This window comes from Alligator mississippiensis, chromosome 1 (assembly GCF_030867095.1).
Source record: "Alligator mississippiensis isolate rAllMis1 chromosome 1, rAllMis1, whole genome shotgun sequence".
NCBI lineage: Eukaryota > Metazoa > Chordata > Crocodylia > Alligatoridae > Alligator > Alligator mississippiensis.
The window spans coordinates 312,132,972-312,147,110 of NC_081824.1; the positions used below are offsets into that span (position 1 = coordinate 312,132,972).

General features: G+C 39.9%; 1 protein-coding gene across 4 annotated transcripts in view; it reads right to left on the reverse strand.

Annotated features, from left to right (window-relative positions):
• Window positions 1–14,139, reverse strand: part of IL1RAPL1 (interleukin 1 receptor accessory protein like 1) — a 1,380,155-nt gene that overhangs the window by 499,777 nt on the left and 866,239 nt on the right. For all 4 annotated transcript variants that reach the window (XM_059720831.1, XM_059720833.1, XM_019486306.2 and 1 more), the window contains 2 exons: window positions 4,703–4,889; window positions 2,026–2,179 (listed from right to left, as the gene is read on the reverse strand). In XM_059720831.1, the coding sequence (XP_059576814.1) occupies window positions 2,026–2,179; window positions 4,703–4,889 (341 nt within the window). The remainder of the gene's footprint in view (window positions 1–2,025; window positions 2,180–4,702; window positions 4,890–14,139) is intronic.

Here is a 14,139-nt window from a genome sequence, read left to right on the forward strand (position 1 = left end):
CAAGTGGTGGAACTTTAAAGTACCTAGAGGACACTTACCACTAGTATTTTTTTTATGGTTTAATAAAACTATATATAAAATTACCCCTCATGCAGTTAGTTAGCATTGTATAACTGAATATATTACCATCATATACTATATTGACTTGAATACAAGACAAAGTTTTCCCTGCAGAAGCCCCTTATCTTACATTTGCATATGCAGAAACCTCATGTATGACAGTATCTGCCAAGCTATGCCAAAAGCAGCATGTGCTTTAGTAATGGAAAGTAACTAGGAGGTTGCTAAAATACAACCAACTATATAGGACTATAAAACGTGTGACCCACATACTGATGGGAAGCTACCACAAAGATAGGTTAGTACAGCCTATCTGAATAAGACATAGGTAGTGCCCACTGCATACAAACCCCCTTAATGCTAGCTCTTTTTCAAATCATTGTGAGCTACTACATGGAATACAATTTTACTTCCTCAGCTAAGCATCGCCTTTCTTTCCCATTTCCAATTACTCTTATTTATTCACCAGCCTTAAATGTCTGGCAATGAGCAGCAAATGGGACCCCAAACAGTTCCCCCAGAATCGCGCTCTCAGCCTATTAGTGTGGGCCCTACCATGAGGTAGAGCCGGAGTTGCCCTCCACTTCATCTGCCTATATATTTTTGCAGCATCCCAGGACTCATCACAAGAACACCCAGTTGCAGTCATGTATGGGGATAATTAGCACATAGATCCTGAGCAGTGAAGAGCTGTGGGATCACCATGACTTGAAATGTTGTGGACTCTGCTGGGGCCCAACTCAGTGAACTATATGGTAAGCCATGCGCCTTTTGGTTTTGGAGTAATATCATGTGTAGTTGTAATATATATAAGTAGGTGCCAAAGTGTTGCTCAAAAGTGTGTTTACAGAGTGCCTGTGCAAAAATTTGCAGCAGTTTTAGAAAAGGTAAACTGCATCAATTCTGCCCAAATTAAGTCTATGGATACCTGTAGTAATTTGCCTATATGCAACTTTTCCCCCTCACTTCCATGTACTCAGAAAGAGCAGGGTCTGATAGTAAGGGGAGGGGTGGGGAAGGGGGACGGAGTATAAAGAGCTAAGGGGCTACCTGACTCCCCAGATTTATGTTCCTTGCTGTAGAAGTGGGAGGGGAAAATTCAAGGCAACCCTCCAATAATTAGATTCTATACCTGGAAAATTATAACAAATTTATACATTTTCCATATATAGAATCTAATTATCGGAGGGTCATCTTATATTCAGTGTCATTTTATATTTGAGTTAAAATATTTTTGGTATAGTAAATGCAGTAAATATGGAACATGATATAGTCTGAGTAGGGATACTTCTGGTTTTATTAGTTATATTAAAATTAACCTCCCCCTCCTTTCATTTGCTATTATATTACAAGGCACATAGATGCTATAGGTCCATGAGAAATACGATGGATATAAAATAAAGTAATGTCCTGGATTAATGAAGTCAGCAGGAGTTTTGCCATTGACTTAAATGGGGCAATATTTTACTGCAGGTATTTATACATTTCTGCAAAATAACTGACCTACTGCATAACCACCCTCCTGCTCAGGTTGATAGATAAACATCATGTTTCCATTCTACTAAAAAGTACTTACTTTGTCAATAAAAGATTAGTTCTATAAGGGTTACATTTATAAGGTAAAAATTCAACAAAAATATAAAGGCTCTATCAGTCAATTTTCAGGCAGAGGTAGAATAGGTAACCTAACCTTCATTCTTTCTAAGTTATCAAACACAAGCTCCAGTCCCCATTCACTGCAGATATTTCAAAGAGCTGCAAACCAAGATTTCACTCAGAATGCTATACACACAACTTTGAATTTTGTAATTTGCTTCAGATATGTCCTGTATTTAAAGATAAACCATGTCAGCAAAATTTATGTATGGCTAGGTAGATGAAATGACTTCAACACATATAACCTAAATAAATAAAAAAAGGTCTTTTTAACAATATCAAAGAGGCACTGGGAGGAAATATAATTACCTGTTACTGTTAATTCTGTAGTTCTTCTGACAACAAAGATTCCATACTTTAACTCACAAGTATAATTTCCAATGTCATCTTCTCTAACCTCCTGAATAACCAGAGTGTCCTTTCTGAACACAATACTTGGTCTCCACGTTTTTGTTTTGCATTCCTGTTCAAAGACAGTATAATACTTCAGTTACTAAGTCCTTTAAGTATAAGTTGATGATTGACAGTGTTGCCCAGTCAAGAAGCCTAGGAAGGGTCTTAGCATAAGGCCTGAGCTCAGTGACTGTACATTATACTGAGCCTCCTCAAAATCAAATTTTGATTCAGATAGAATACAAAAGTCTTTAGAATTCCACATTAATGATTGACATTATAGCTGCCTAGAGCCCAGAGGAAGTCAGGAAATTTATTCCCATAGTGACAGTGCTTTGAAGTAGTAGTGTGAAGAAGTTCTTTCCTTCCTAAATTTAATATTGCCTCAGGTGGGACTATTACATAACCAGAAAACTCCAGTCTACGGACTGGAATTGCTGTACAGCAATAATTAAGCCAAATGAAGGGCAGCAAAGGGCAGCAAAATAAAAACAGAAACAGGTGTGTCTCCATGCTTAAAAGCATTTTCAAATCTGATTTGAAAGGTTTTATTTATCCATGCTCTTACTATAGATGAAATCACATTTACTAGTATCTAAATGCATATTATTTATTCAAAGTATAATGTTTCATAATTTTAAAGTTCCATTGATGCAATTGTATCCGTTGCATTCATGCTGAAATTAATTCCTATTTTCATAGTTTAATAAAGTGGACTCTTATAAAATCCTGTGACCATCTAGGCTGACCTTTGGCACACACCAAAAAAGCATAACCAGATCATATTTTTCCTTCATGTACAACAATGATGAATATATTAGCCATATAACTTCAGTTTTTGCTCACTTATGCAGTTTGGGATTCAGCACACTCTGCATCAGTCTACTGAGCATGCTCCATAGGCTATATTCAGGTTGGGAAGCTGCCTGGGGAGAAACAGAATTGCCCAGGCATGTGTATAATGCGAGGCAAGGTGTGAAATGTTAACTGGAGAAAAACCATGACTAGCAGGTATGAGAAAGACTCTCCTATCTCCTAGCCCAGTAATCTAGTAGTGAGGAGAATTACTCAGGTAGTGGAAAATCCAAATTCTAGGTCACTCTTACCCAAAACTCTAAAAAGACTACACCACAGGCTAGGTATTCTCTAGAGTCCTGTCCTGACCTCTCTTTTTGAAGCTGGCCCTACTGGGCACTCAGGAGGGGAGGATATGTGGGTCCAGAGGGTGTGTGGCTTAATGAGACAAATGCTGCTCAGTAAGAAGGAGGTCCTAAGGTTCCAATTGGGGCCCCTTCTACCAGTGGGTATCCCAGTACTTGTATCCATTTTATCTGATGAATTTTAAACACAAGATGCATTGGCCTGGCTTCAAGAGGGGAGAGGGGAGGACATCCTACATCAAATAATTTAAGTGCAAAATTAAATGGATTCATGCTTTTAAAGTATTGTTGTAGAGTTTCTGGTCTTGCAAACATATTAATCTTTTGATTCGATATTTATCCATTATTTAAAAGGGAGAGTCATGCTTCTTCAAAGGCAATACAAAATATCCTGCTTCCCATCAGAAATGTAGTCTTGTGCTCTATGTTTACAAGTACTTACAAATCTCGATTTTTAAAAATTATTATTATTAGAATGCAGAGCAGTTTAAACATAGACTAATTTCAGATTTACCCAGGAGGACAGAACTATTCTGCTTGCCAATAAAATATATGTATTAAGGAATTGAGCCTAGAAAGTGCTGAAAGGTGCTGAGTACGTTTCCAACTACAATCCATAGAAACTGCATTGAACAGATTGCAGGCTGTAACATATATCAATAAGAACTAAGTTGTGATCTCCAGAAATAACCATCCAGAAAATTAATGCCAAACACTAAAATAAAATAATCAACAAATCCTTGAGAACACCAGATATTTTAAGTGTAACGCAACACTCAACAACTGAGGTATTGGTACATTTACCTTTTCTTGCTGGTGTTGCCTGAACAAGAGACAAACTCCGATTAGTATGTTTTTCACTTGTATTTCACTCTAAAATTAGGAAAATGTGGAATTCTTGATGAACATTAGGTGGCACAACCTGAATTTTCCACTTAGGTAATAACATGCATGGCTTCTTATTCAGCACTTTCAATATATTTTTGAGTGAATTTTACATCTGGGAAGTGGGGGTTCCAGTAGCACAAGCTGGAATATGGCATAGTATAAGCAATTCTTCCATATGCTTTTCTACACAGCCTTACTGATGCACATCACACCAAGCCAGACTGGCAACACTTTCTTTTTTTTAGCCCTGAGGTTTAGTTGAAAGTGAACCACTAATCATGTGGCTGCTTTGTGACATGAATAAATGGGAAGTAGGATAGTACCAAATAATGCAGCTTCAAGAAAACACTTCAGTTCTCTCTAGAGAAAAAGGCACATCTTTACCTTATTTCCCATCCCTCCCTAGTAGTGTCTTATCATTTATTAATGTACCTTAAATCCAACCAAGTTGTATATCGTGTCCAAGAAAAATGCTCAGATTACTAAAATGCAGCAGAACATGGCGTAAGATTTTGTTGAAGGCAAAACCTTTCTGTATTTCTTACCTTATACCACAGAATTTCAGGCTCTCTATATGGAATTAAAAAATCCTCTATGTCAGGGCATGAGATTTCCTTGCTTTTGCTAAGTTCAGCTTTTTCAAAATACTTCATCTTTGAATTGTAGCAGAGTCCAGTGTCATTTTCACCCACTGTCAGCGAAATGGACACTTTCATACAGTAAGTGGAGTTTCTGTAACATAACACAAATAAAAATAATGTCATTGTGGAAAAATAAATTTCAATACACGTAACATTGTTTTTGATGCAGTTATAGTCAACCTAGACAAGCAAGCAAAAATATGTTTTTACATTATATTTTGTGTATAGTCTTTGTTTATTCATGATGGACTCTTCTTATTCCCTACCTCAGCTACTAGCTATAATGGCATAAAAATAACTGTCCTGAAAAACCTGACTGTAGGTTTTCTCCTTCTTTCCCTTAGAAATCTGTTCCTTCTATCATTACAGTCCATATTAACTGGAGGACAATTTCCTGCAGGGCAAGGCAAATGACAGTAACAGCTTCATGTGTTACCCGACAAAGCACCACAATCATCCTGCTGCCAAACACCATTAAAACAGTTCTCACGAGGGAACCATCAGTTTATATCACAGCAGTCTAATGCCAAATGGGAACGTTTGGCATCACACCATGAACTAGAAACTTAATCAATACATTAGATTTAAACAGGTTTTCAAGTGAAGCAGTAATTGAAAATATATCTTTTTACATAATTTGATTAAAAACAAACAAACAAACAAACAAAAATCAACAATTATTGTGGCCTTTCAAGTTAGAGAAAAGTGCATCTTTTAATTGGAGGACTATCAACTGGTTTAGCTCAGCCTCCCAAGCCAAAATGTTACTTCTGCATTATCCTCAGACTTCATTAGCCAGAGCTCTGTCCTGCAACTTATTACTTTCTTCACAGGCCCTAGGTTGGTATGCCAGACAGCCAGAGACTAGGCAACATTGTTCTGCTTCCCACATTTCACTATACACTTTAATTAGTCCCAAAGACAAAATTACTTGAAAGGATTATTTTTTCATTTTGAGTTTCCAGGTGGGCAGCATGAGAACGCCTAAGGTTGAGCACTCTCCAGGAGGGCATTGTGACAGAATAAGATTCCTCCCCTACTGTTCTGTAAATGCATTTGACCCCTAATCTGCTTAAAGTGGTTCCTGCAGAGAGCATCAAGACTTTTTTTCCCTTTACTTATTTCACTCTCAGACTCTGTGAGCTGATTGCTGATTTACAACAGTCTGGCATGCATCAGGCATTGCTGGCTCTCTAAAGATAGCCACATTTTGAAATTGCCTTTGGATGTCTTCACACCTGTTTACACTTTCTGTTGAAGAGGAGGTAATTAAGGTACTAAAAATAAGAGAAACGGCTTTCAAGGAGTACCACATTCCCATTTCCAGAAGAAAATGTGAAGTGAAAGGAACTTATTAGGGATTAATAAATAGAACATCATTTCTGGAAGTGTACAGCTTCTTTGAATGATCTTAAATCATGAAATTATTTTCTGTGCATGTAAAGGCAGAAAATATAAAACATCTTCTCTATAAAGGAATCAGCTTGTACTCCTGTCCTTGGCACTGACACATTTTGTGCATTCTTGTGACTATAGTTCTTTAACTACTACAGCCATAGAAAAACAATTTATTCTTTGAATACAGATTGCTCTTGTTGTCCGAGAGCAGGTCACTATTCTTATCAATGCATTTCTACTTAAAATTGTTGAAATATTTTAACAAAACAAAACTCTTCTTCTGGATTGAACTATGCGGTATTGGCTATTCCTTCTTTTACTTGCTACTTGGATGTTTTACTTTTGGTTTGAGAATTGTTACCTAAGTCAAAAGTTATCCTCAAGTGCCATCTACATCTGCCCAAATAAGTCATTTTTTCTTTTCTAAGATTAAATGACCCAAACTTTTCAACAGGAAGAATGCCTAAGCAATTCATTGGGTTCTGATTCTTGTTGGATCCTGAAGTGAGACCAGCAGCAGAAGATAAGCAAACACAGGAATTTTAATTAGTATATCTTACATTTTCTCCTTTCCTCTCTTCTCAATAAGCACATTATATTGTGCTTAAAGATGCAAAACCCATGATTTAAAAATACTTGGATTCCCTGCTAGCAGTAAGGGAAAAATTCCCACAGATAATCTGCTCCTTTGAAGACATCAGTTCAGTAGAAGTTTCACATTAGCTCATGTTCTTCTAGAACAGGGGTGGCCAACCTGCGGCTCCGGAGCCACATGCACCTCTTCAGAAGTTAATATGCGTCTCCTTGAATCTTTGCACAAACACACGGAAGCTGGTTACCGTGTGCTTGTGCAAAGATTCAAGGAGACACATATTAACTTATGAAAAGGGGCACGTGGCTCCGGAGCCGCAGGTTGGCCACCCCTGCTCTAGAAGAAGCCATACAGAAGATTCCATTGGCTTCAAGACCTCTCTCTTTTGAACCTCTATGGGGCCATTTGAGGGCCCTGTCCTACTGACCACATTTCATGTCAGACACTTCAAGGGAATCAGAAAAAAATGAGTTGGTACTTTTCTTACTGAAGTTAGAAAAGGAGTCCCCCTACCTCTCCTCCCACAAGAAATGCTGCCTGACGGTTCTAATCAATGTAATTACCTTAGCCTAGTATTTCAATTTGGTACTTTAATAACGAAATTCTCCTGTTTTCTTCCAATGGATCACACTGTTCTGTTCTATCCCTTCCCTCCCCCCTCCCAATGAGGCAGGTTTAAGGTTTTATCCCTAAAGGCTGGTCCATGCCTAAATACAAACAAAGTTCTCAGCAGAAAATACTGTAGGGGGACTCGCATCAGCTGAAGGGTGGACAATCAGACTCTTTTGTTGTATTCTCATCACAACAAAAAGTATTCTTAATAACCTTGTCTTTCATGAATCTATTTGAGAAGTATCTTAGATTGGAGGTGTTCATTGTCTGCGAGAGCATTTTGGTACTTGATAACTTAAACCTTATTTGCCCAGTTGGGAATAGGCTTATAAAGTGTAAATGTACTGAGTTTTGAGGTGCTGATGCTCTGAGCAAGTAAGAACTTACTCTAATGTGCTGACATGCCCAGGCTGGGACACACAATCAGTTGGCTTGTATGACATGGGTTTCGGATAGTAGTTTCTGCTGATAGCCACAAAATATTGAAAAAGAACATGAAGATCTAATTACTGTCAAGTGACCTAGATCTCTAAAGGGCTTTATACTGTCACCCTAAATAGGATCAGGAGTTATACCAAAAGTCTCAAGGACAGATCCAGAAGGGGTGCAGCAGTGTAGTCATGCCACCTTCAGCAGTTCTGGGTATGAGCAGCGACTTATGAGCTCACAGCCTGGCTAGTATGGGCTAGTATGGGCTTCTTCTGGAGCTCCACTTTCAGACAGCTCCAGAGTCTAGGGAGTGAGCACAACTGCTGTTCACCCCCAAGCAGAAGAAAAGAGGTGTGGATAGCAATGGTGCTCTCCCTTTCAGCTCTGGATTCCCACAAAAGTGAAAGCTCTAGCTGGAGCTCACGCTGATCATCTGGTAAGCTCATTGTGCCCGTGGAGCTCCAGCAGGGGCACCAGGCAGTGAGCTCAGAGCTCATTACACATAGGCAGCACAGTCAAAGGAGGGTGTGACCACACCCCTCTTGCCCCACTCTTGGATCTGTTGTTGAAGACCCATGTGGAACTTCCCTTGATGCAGCTTTGTCTCCTGGCAAAAAATCCACACTCTGGGGATAATACCACAAAGGAATCACACAGAAAAAAGAAGAATGTAAGGTAAAAGAAACATTCCTGGTTTCATAGAACCAGGAAAGCAGACTGAAAATTCAGCTTTGTAGGCAAGTAGGAGTATGTGATGCATTTTCTGATATCCGACGTGAGCTAGGAGAAAGCTCAGCAGTCAAGCCAACATACAAGTGCCCCACAGGGACAGAAATGTTAGAGCTCTGGAAGTTTCCCATGTCTATTGAAGTATCACCTTCCTTTCCACAGCAGGGAAAATCCTCACTTGCATCCTCCTGAACAATAGTCTACCTCTTGCTGAAGAAGTCATACTGGAATCTCAGTGTGGTTTCAGACCATCACATGATCTTTGTTGCCCACCAGATCCAAGAAAAGTGTTAGGAACAACATCAGGACCTGCATATGGCCTTTACTGACCTCACTTATCCTTTCATTCCATCATTCTGAAGCCCTGTGGAAAGCACTGGCCATATTTAGATGTCCTGAAAAATATATCAAGGTCCTGAGGCTTCTTCACAACAGATGACCGTGACAATCGTATGTAGGGAATTGGAGACAGATCCATTTGTCATCCAAACTGGGGTCAAGCAAGAATGCGTCATTGCCCCAATTCTATTCTCCATTTATTCAAGTTATCCTGGATCTTATTAAGGACTGCCTTCCTTTTAGACTTGACATAGAATATCAAACAGACTGAGGGCTCTTTAATCTTGGATACTTTTGCTCAAAGACCAAAGTTTGCAAAACAGCCATCCCTAACCTTCAATACACTGAATACTGAGCTATCCTTGTGCATGCTGAGGAAAATCTGCAGACCATGCCAGAACTCTTTGGGGAAGCCTACCAAACTTTGGGTTTCTCTCTCAACATTGAGAAGACAAAGTGTTCTTTAGCCTGCCCAAAGCCATGAAGGTGACCTTCCTACCCAAAATGCCATTGAAGGAAAGAACATGGAGGTAGTAAAGCACTTTCCCTACCTCAGTAGCCATCTCTCTCAGAGAATGAACATTGATGAGGATATCCAGCAAAGGATCTAGCGCTCAAATGCCTCCTTTGGGGAATTACTTTGGTGTGTCTTTTTTCCTCACAATCTCTGTAAAGAAACCAAGATCCAAGTCTACAATGCTGTCATCATTCCCACATTTCTTTCTGAATGTGAAGTGTAGGTGACCTACCATCATCATCGCAACAGCCTGGAGAGGTATCGCCAGCAATGTTGCCAGAAAATTCTCCATTTCAAATGGGAAGATTGCTGCACAAATACCAGCATCATTACTAAAACCATTGGTACCAGTACTGAGTTGGTGATCCTCAAGCACCAACTTCACTGGACTGGAGATTGTGTGCTGAATCCGGATTCTCAACTCCAAAAACAAATGCTCTACTCCCAGTTTAGCAGCAGCTTGAGATCCTGCTGTGGCCAGAGGAAATACTAAAAGGACACTTTAAAGGCATACCTCAAGAAAATGGATGTTGACATCAAGAGCTGGAAGGAGCTGGCTGCCAACTGATTCCAATGATGCTGCAACATTAATCAAGTGGTACCATTTCAAAGTAAAGCATCTTGCTCTCAATGCAGAGAAGAGAAAGTGAAGGAACGAAATAGAGAGGAATCCCAGCTTGCACCCTATTCTCCCTTACAGGAGGACCTGTAACTTGTGCAGACTGATCTATGATTTAAGGATTGGACTCTTAAGTCATCTCAAGATCCATCAGTGAGTTATGATAGAGATCTTCCTGGAATAAAGCAATTTCTGTCAATGACAACTCTAAAGGAAACAATAATAATAAAAGTCACCTCAAAATGAAGCAATGGGAAATTATGTGGCTTGTGTTCATAGAAAGAAAGCTTCACTCCACAAACAGCTTCTGTCAGTGATTCTCAACTATAGTATGGTGGCGTGACAGCATTGTGCCACAGGATGCTGTACAATATAGCAGTGTTCAGTGTGCAGGTACTTACCCATGATTCACAAGATAACCCCAGGGATTTTGAATAAGAGTCCTTAGTGTTCTGACCTGTTGTGGTCTTTCTGAGCTCTTTGCAAAAGAAGAATTAGTGTATTCATTTTTCATAGCCAAAAAATGAGTAAAGATGAAATGTGATTTGCATTTTCAGGGGGAGCCTTAAGTCTAAGGAGTGGTTCTTTGAGTGCAAAAATATTGAGAACTGCTGATCTCACCTCTTCTGAATTAGCCATGTATCCAATACACATGTACTGCAAAAGTCCCATTTGATAACAACAAGTCCTTCCATGCCTCCTTTTTGCTTTTTCTAAATGCTGTTAATTTTCTTTCTTTCCTTTCCACCTTACAGATCCATGCAGGATTGTTGCCCAGTGTCACTAGCTAGAGCTATATGCATTCATAGAGGTAGATATGCATTTGCTATTCTCTTCCCATATCCTCCCACAGGCATCTCAGTACAGGCAACCCCTGCTTAACACTGTTTCACTTAGCACTATTTGGCTATAATGCTCATTTTAAATTGATACCTGATTTCATTTAGCGCTCAGTGAGTTTCATTATAATGCTTGTGGTTGCCATCTTGGGTCATTAAAAACACTTGTGATAACCATCTTGGATCATCAGATACTTTTGGTTTCACTTAACGCTCATTTTGTTTAAAGCTTGGTTTTTCAGGAACCAATTAAGAGCACTAAGCAGGGGTTGCCTGTAAATTTCATTTTTGTGAATATTAACAAAAAGCAAACAAGTAGTCATGAAATTATCATTAAAGAGAATCAATACTTAAAAGTTTCAGCATCTTTACAAATAGCTTTCCCTACTATTTTCCCATTTTTACCTGATATCTATAAACCATATTTTATAAAATACAATTAGAAGCACAACATGGACTGAGGTTTATTGTGCTTTAGGTCCCCATGTTTCTCTTATGCTTCAAACAGATGTACAGGTATAGATTTTAGCTTTCAGGATTTCATCAGCATAATACCATTGGTAGTGAGCAGCATGTAATATGCTTTTTCAGAAGACTGTTCTCTTGCAGATTTTTGTATTGTTTTGTAGCAATCTAATATTGTCTCACAAAGCTTCAGTAACTTTTCTCATAAAAAAGAGGAGAAACAAGAAAAATAAAATGGTACAATGACTAAAATGACATGCTCAAGTGGTGCATGAACAAAATGCAGGGTGTGCAATTGGCTTAAGCAATTAATTTCAGCAGAGGTAACTTGAATTGAACTGTCCAGTATATTATATTTTCAAACAACATGTTCAATTTAATTTCTAACAAGTGGCTTGAAGAAAATAACCTCATGTTCTTTTCTTCATGGAAACTGATGCTATATTGCTGACATTACTAGAGGAGAGGTAAAAAAATAGCAATAGTAAGATAGTAATACTTGATTTCATTGAAACTGGATATTTAGAATATGAAATATCACAAAATAAATGTAAAGTTGTCAGAGTTGCATCTGAAATACCAGGTCCATATTTCTATTGTTACTATCTGAAAGATTCCAATTGGAATATATATATATATATATTTGCTTTTTTTTTTTTTTTTTTTTTCATTCTGAGGTTTTTAACTGATACTTAGAAAATGGTCCTCTAAACCTTCATACATATGGTGCTGGTTCTGTTGTTGATGCTTCTTTTTTTCAGTGGGATAAACTGGACTTGGCTGAATTGAATCAGAAAAGTGACCCAAATCAGTTAATCAAATCACTGTCCCCTGAATCGGGCTGAATCTGAATTGAATACGGCCCACTTTGCACACCTCTACTAAATTGCAACAGAGTCCATCAATCTCAGATCAGCTTTGTCAGCCATCTTTGGACCCACAGATAAAGCAAACATGGAATACAAACATCCTCAACTGTGAGGGATGGCTGAGGATGATGATGACCAGAAGGATAAGTTAGTGCAGCACATCTGAGTAAGATATATGGTAATGCCGATTAAGCACAGTTCCTTTAAGCACCAACTCTTTTTCCAAGTCACGGTATGCCACTACACAGAATCCATTTTGATCTCCTCTTCACTACCGCAGCTAACCTGAGCCTTTCTTTCCCATTTCCAATTATTCCTATTTCTTCACTAGCCTCAAATGCTTGTCAACCATCACCAAACAGAGCCCCAAACATTCAACCCAGAATTCCTTTGTCGCCCCCTCTCTCAGTCAGTCACATATAATTCGTGTGTCCTCATCCCCCATGGGATGAAGCCAGATGGGTTGCCTTGCACTTCATCTGCATAAACATTTTTGGAGTACCCTGGGATTCATGACAAGAACATCCAGGTCCAGCCATGAGTGGGTGGCTAATTATCACACATCCTTTTTTGGGGGGATATCTGGAGTATACACACATGTTGAGCAGTGCAGAGCTATGGTGGGGTTAATATGGCTTGAAACACTGTTGATTTTGCTGGAGTCCTGCCCAAGGAGCTATATGGTAAATCATGAGCCTTTTGAATTGGACTAATATTATGCATAGTTTAGTAGGTGCCAAAGTACTGCTTAAGAGTTTACAGGATACCTATGCTAAAACTTTGAAAAAACTATGAAAAAATTATCAAGCCTCACATATGCGAGAGCCCGGCAGGACAAATTATGCTGAGGGGAAACCAGCATGGGTTTGTGGCAGGCAGATCGTGCCTGACCAATCTAGTCTCTTTTTATGACCAGGTTACGAAACGCCTGGACACAGGAGGAGGGGTGGATGTCATATACTTAGACTTCAGGAAGGCCTTCGATATGGTATCCCACCCCATACTGGTGAACAAGTTAAGAGGCTGTGACTTGGACGACTACACAGTCCGGTGGGTGGTGAATTGGCTGGAGGGTCGCACCCAGAGAGTCGTGGTGGATGGGTCGGTCTCGACCTGGAAGGGTGTGGGCAGTGGGGTCCCACAGGGCTCGGTCCTTGGACCGATACTCTTTAATGTCTTCATCAGCGACTTGGACGAGGGAGTGAAATGTACTCTGTCCAAGTTTGCAGATGACACAAAGCTATGGGGAGAAGTGGACATGCCGGAGGGCAGGGAACAGCTGCAGGCAGACCTGGACAGGTTAGACAAGTGGGCAGAAAACAAGAGAATGCAGTTCAACAAGGAGAAATGCAAAGTGCTGCACCTAGGGAGGAAAGATGTCCAGCACACCTACAGCCTAGGGAATGACCTGCTGGGTGGCACGGAAGTGGAAAGGGATCTTGCAGTCCTAGTGGACTCTAAGATGAACATGAGTCGGCAGTGTGACGAAGCCATCAGAAAAGCCAATGGCACTTTATCGTGCATCAGCAGATGCATGACGAATAGGTCCAAGGAGGTGATACTTCCCCTCTATCGGGCGCTGGTCAGACCGCAGTTGGAGTACTGCATGCAATTCTGGGCACCGCACTTCAAGAGGGATGCGGATAACCTGGAGAGGGTCCAGAGAAGGGCCACTCGTATGGTTAAGGGCCTGCAGACCAAGCCCTACGAGGAGAGACTAGAGAAACTGGACCTTTTCAGCCTCCGCAAGAGAAGGTTGAGAGGTGACCTTGTGGCTGCCTATAAGTTCATCATGGGCGCACAGAAGGGAATTGGTGAGTATTTATTCACCAAGGCGCCCCCGGGGGTTACAAGAAATAATGGCCACAAGCTAGCAGAGAGCAGATTTAGACTGGACATTAGGAAGAACTTCTTCACAGTTAGAGTGACCAGG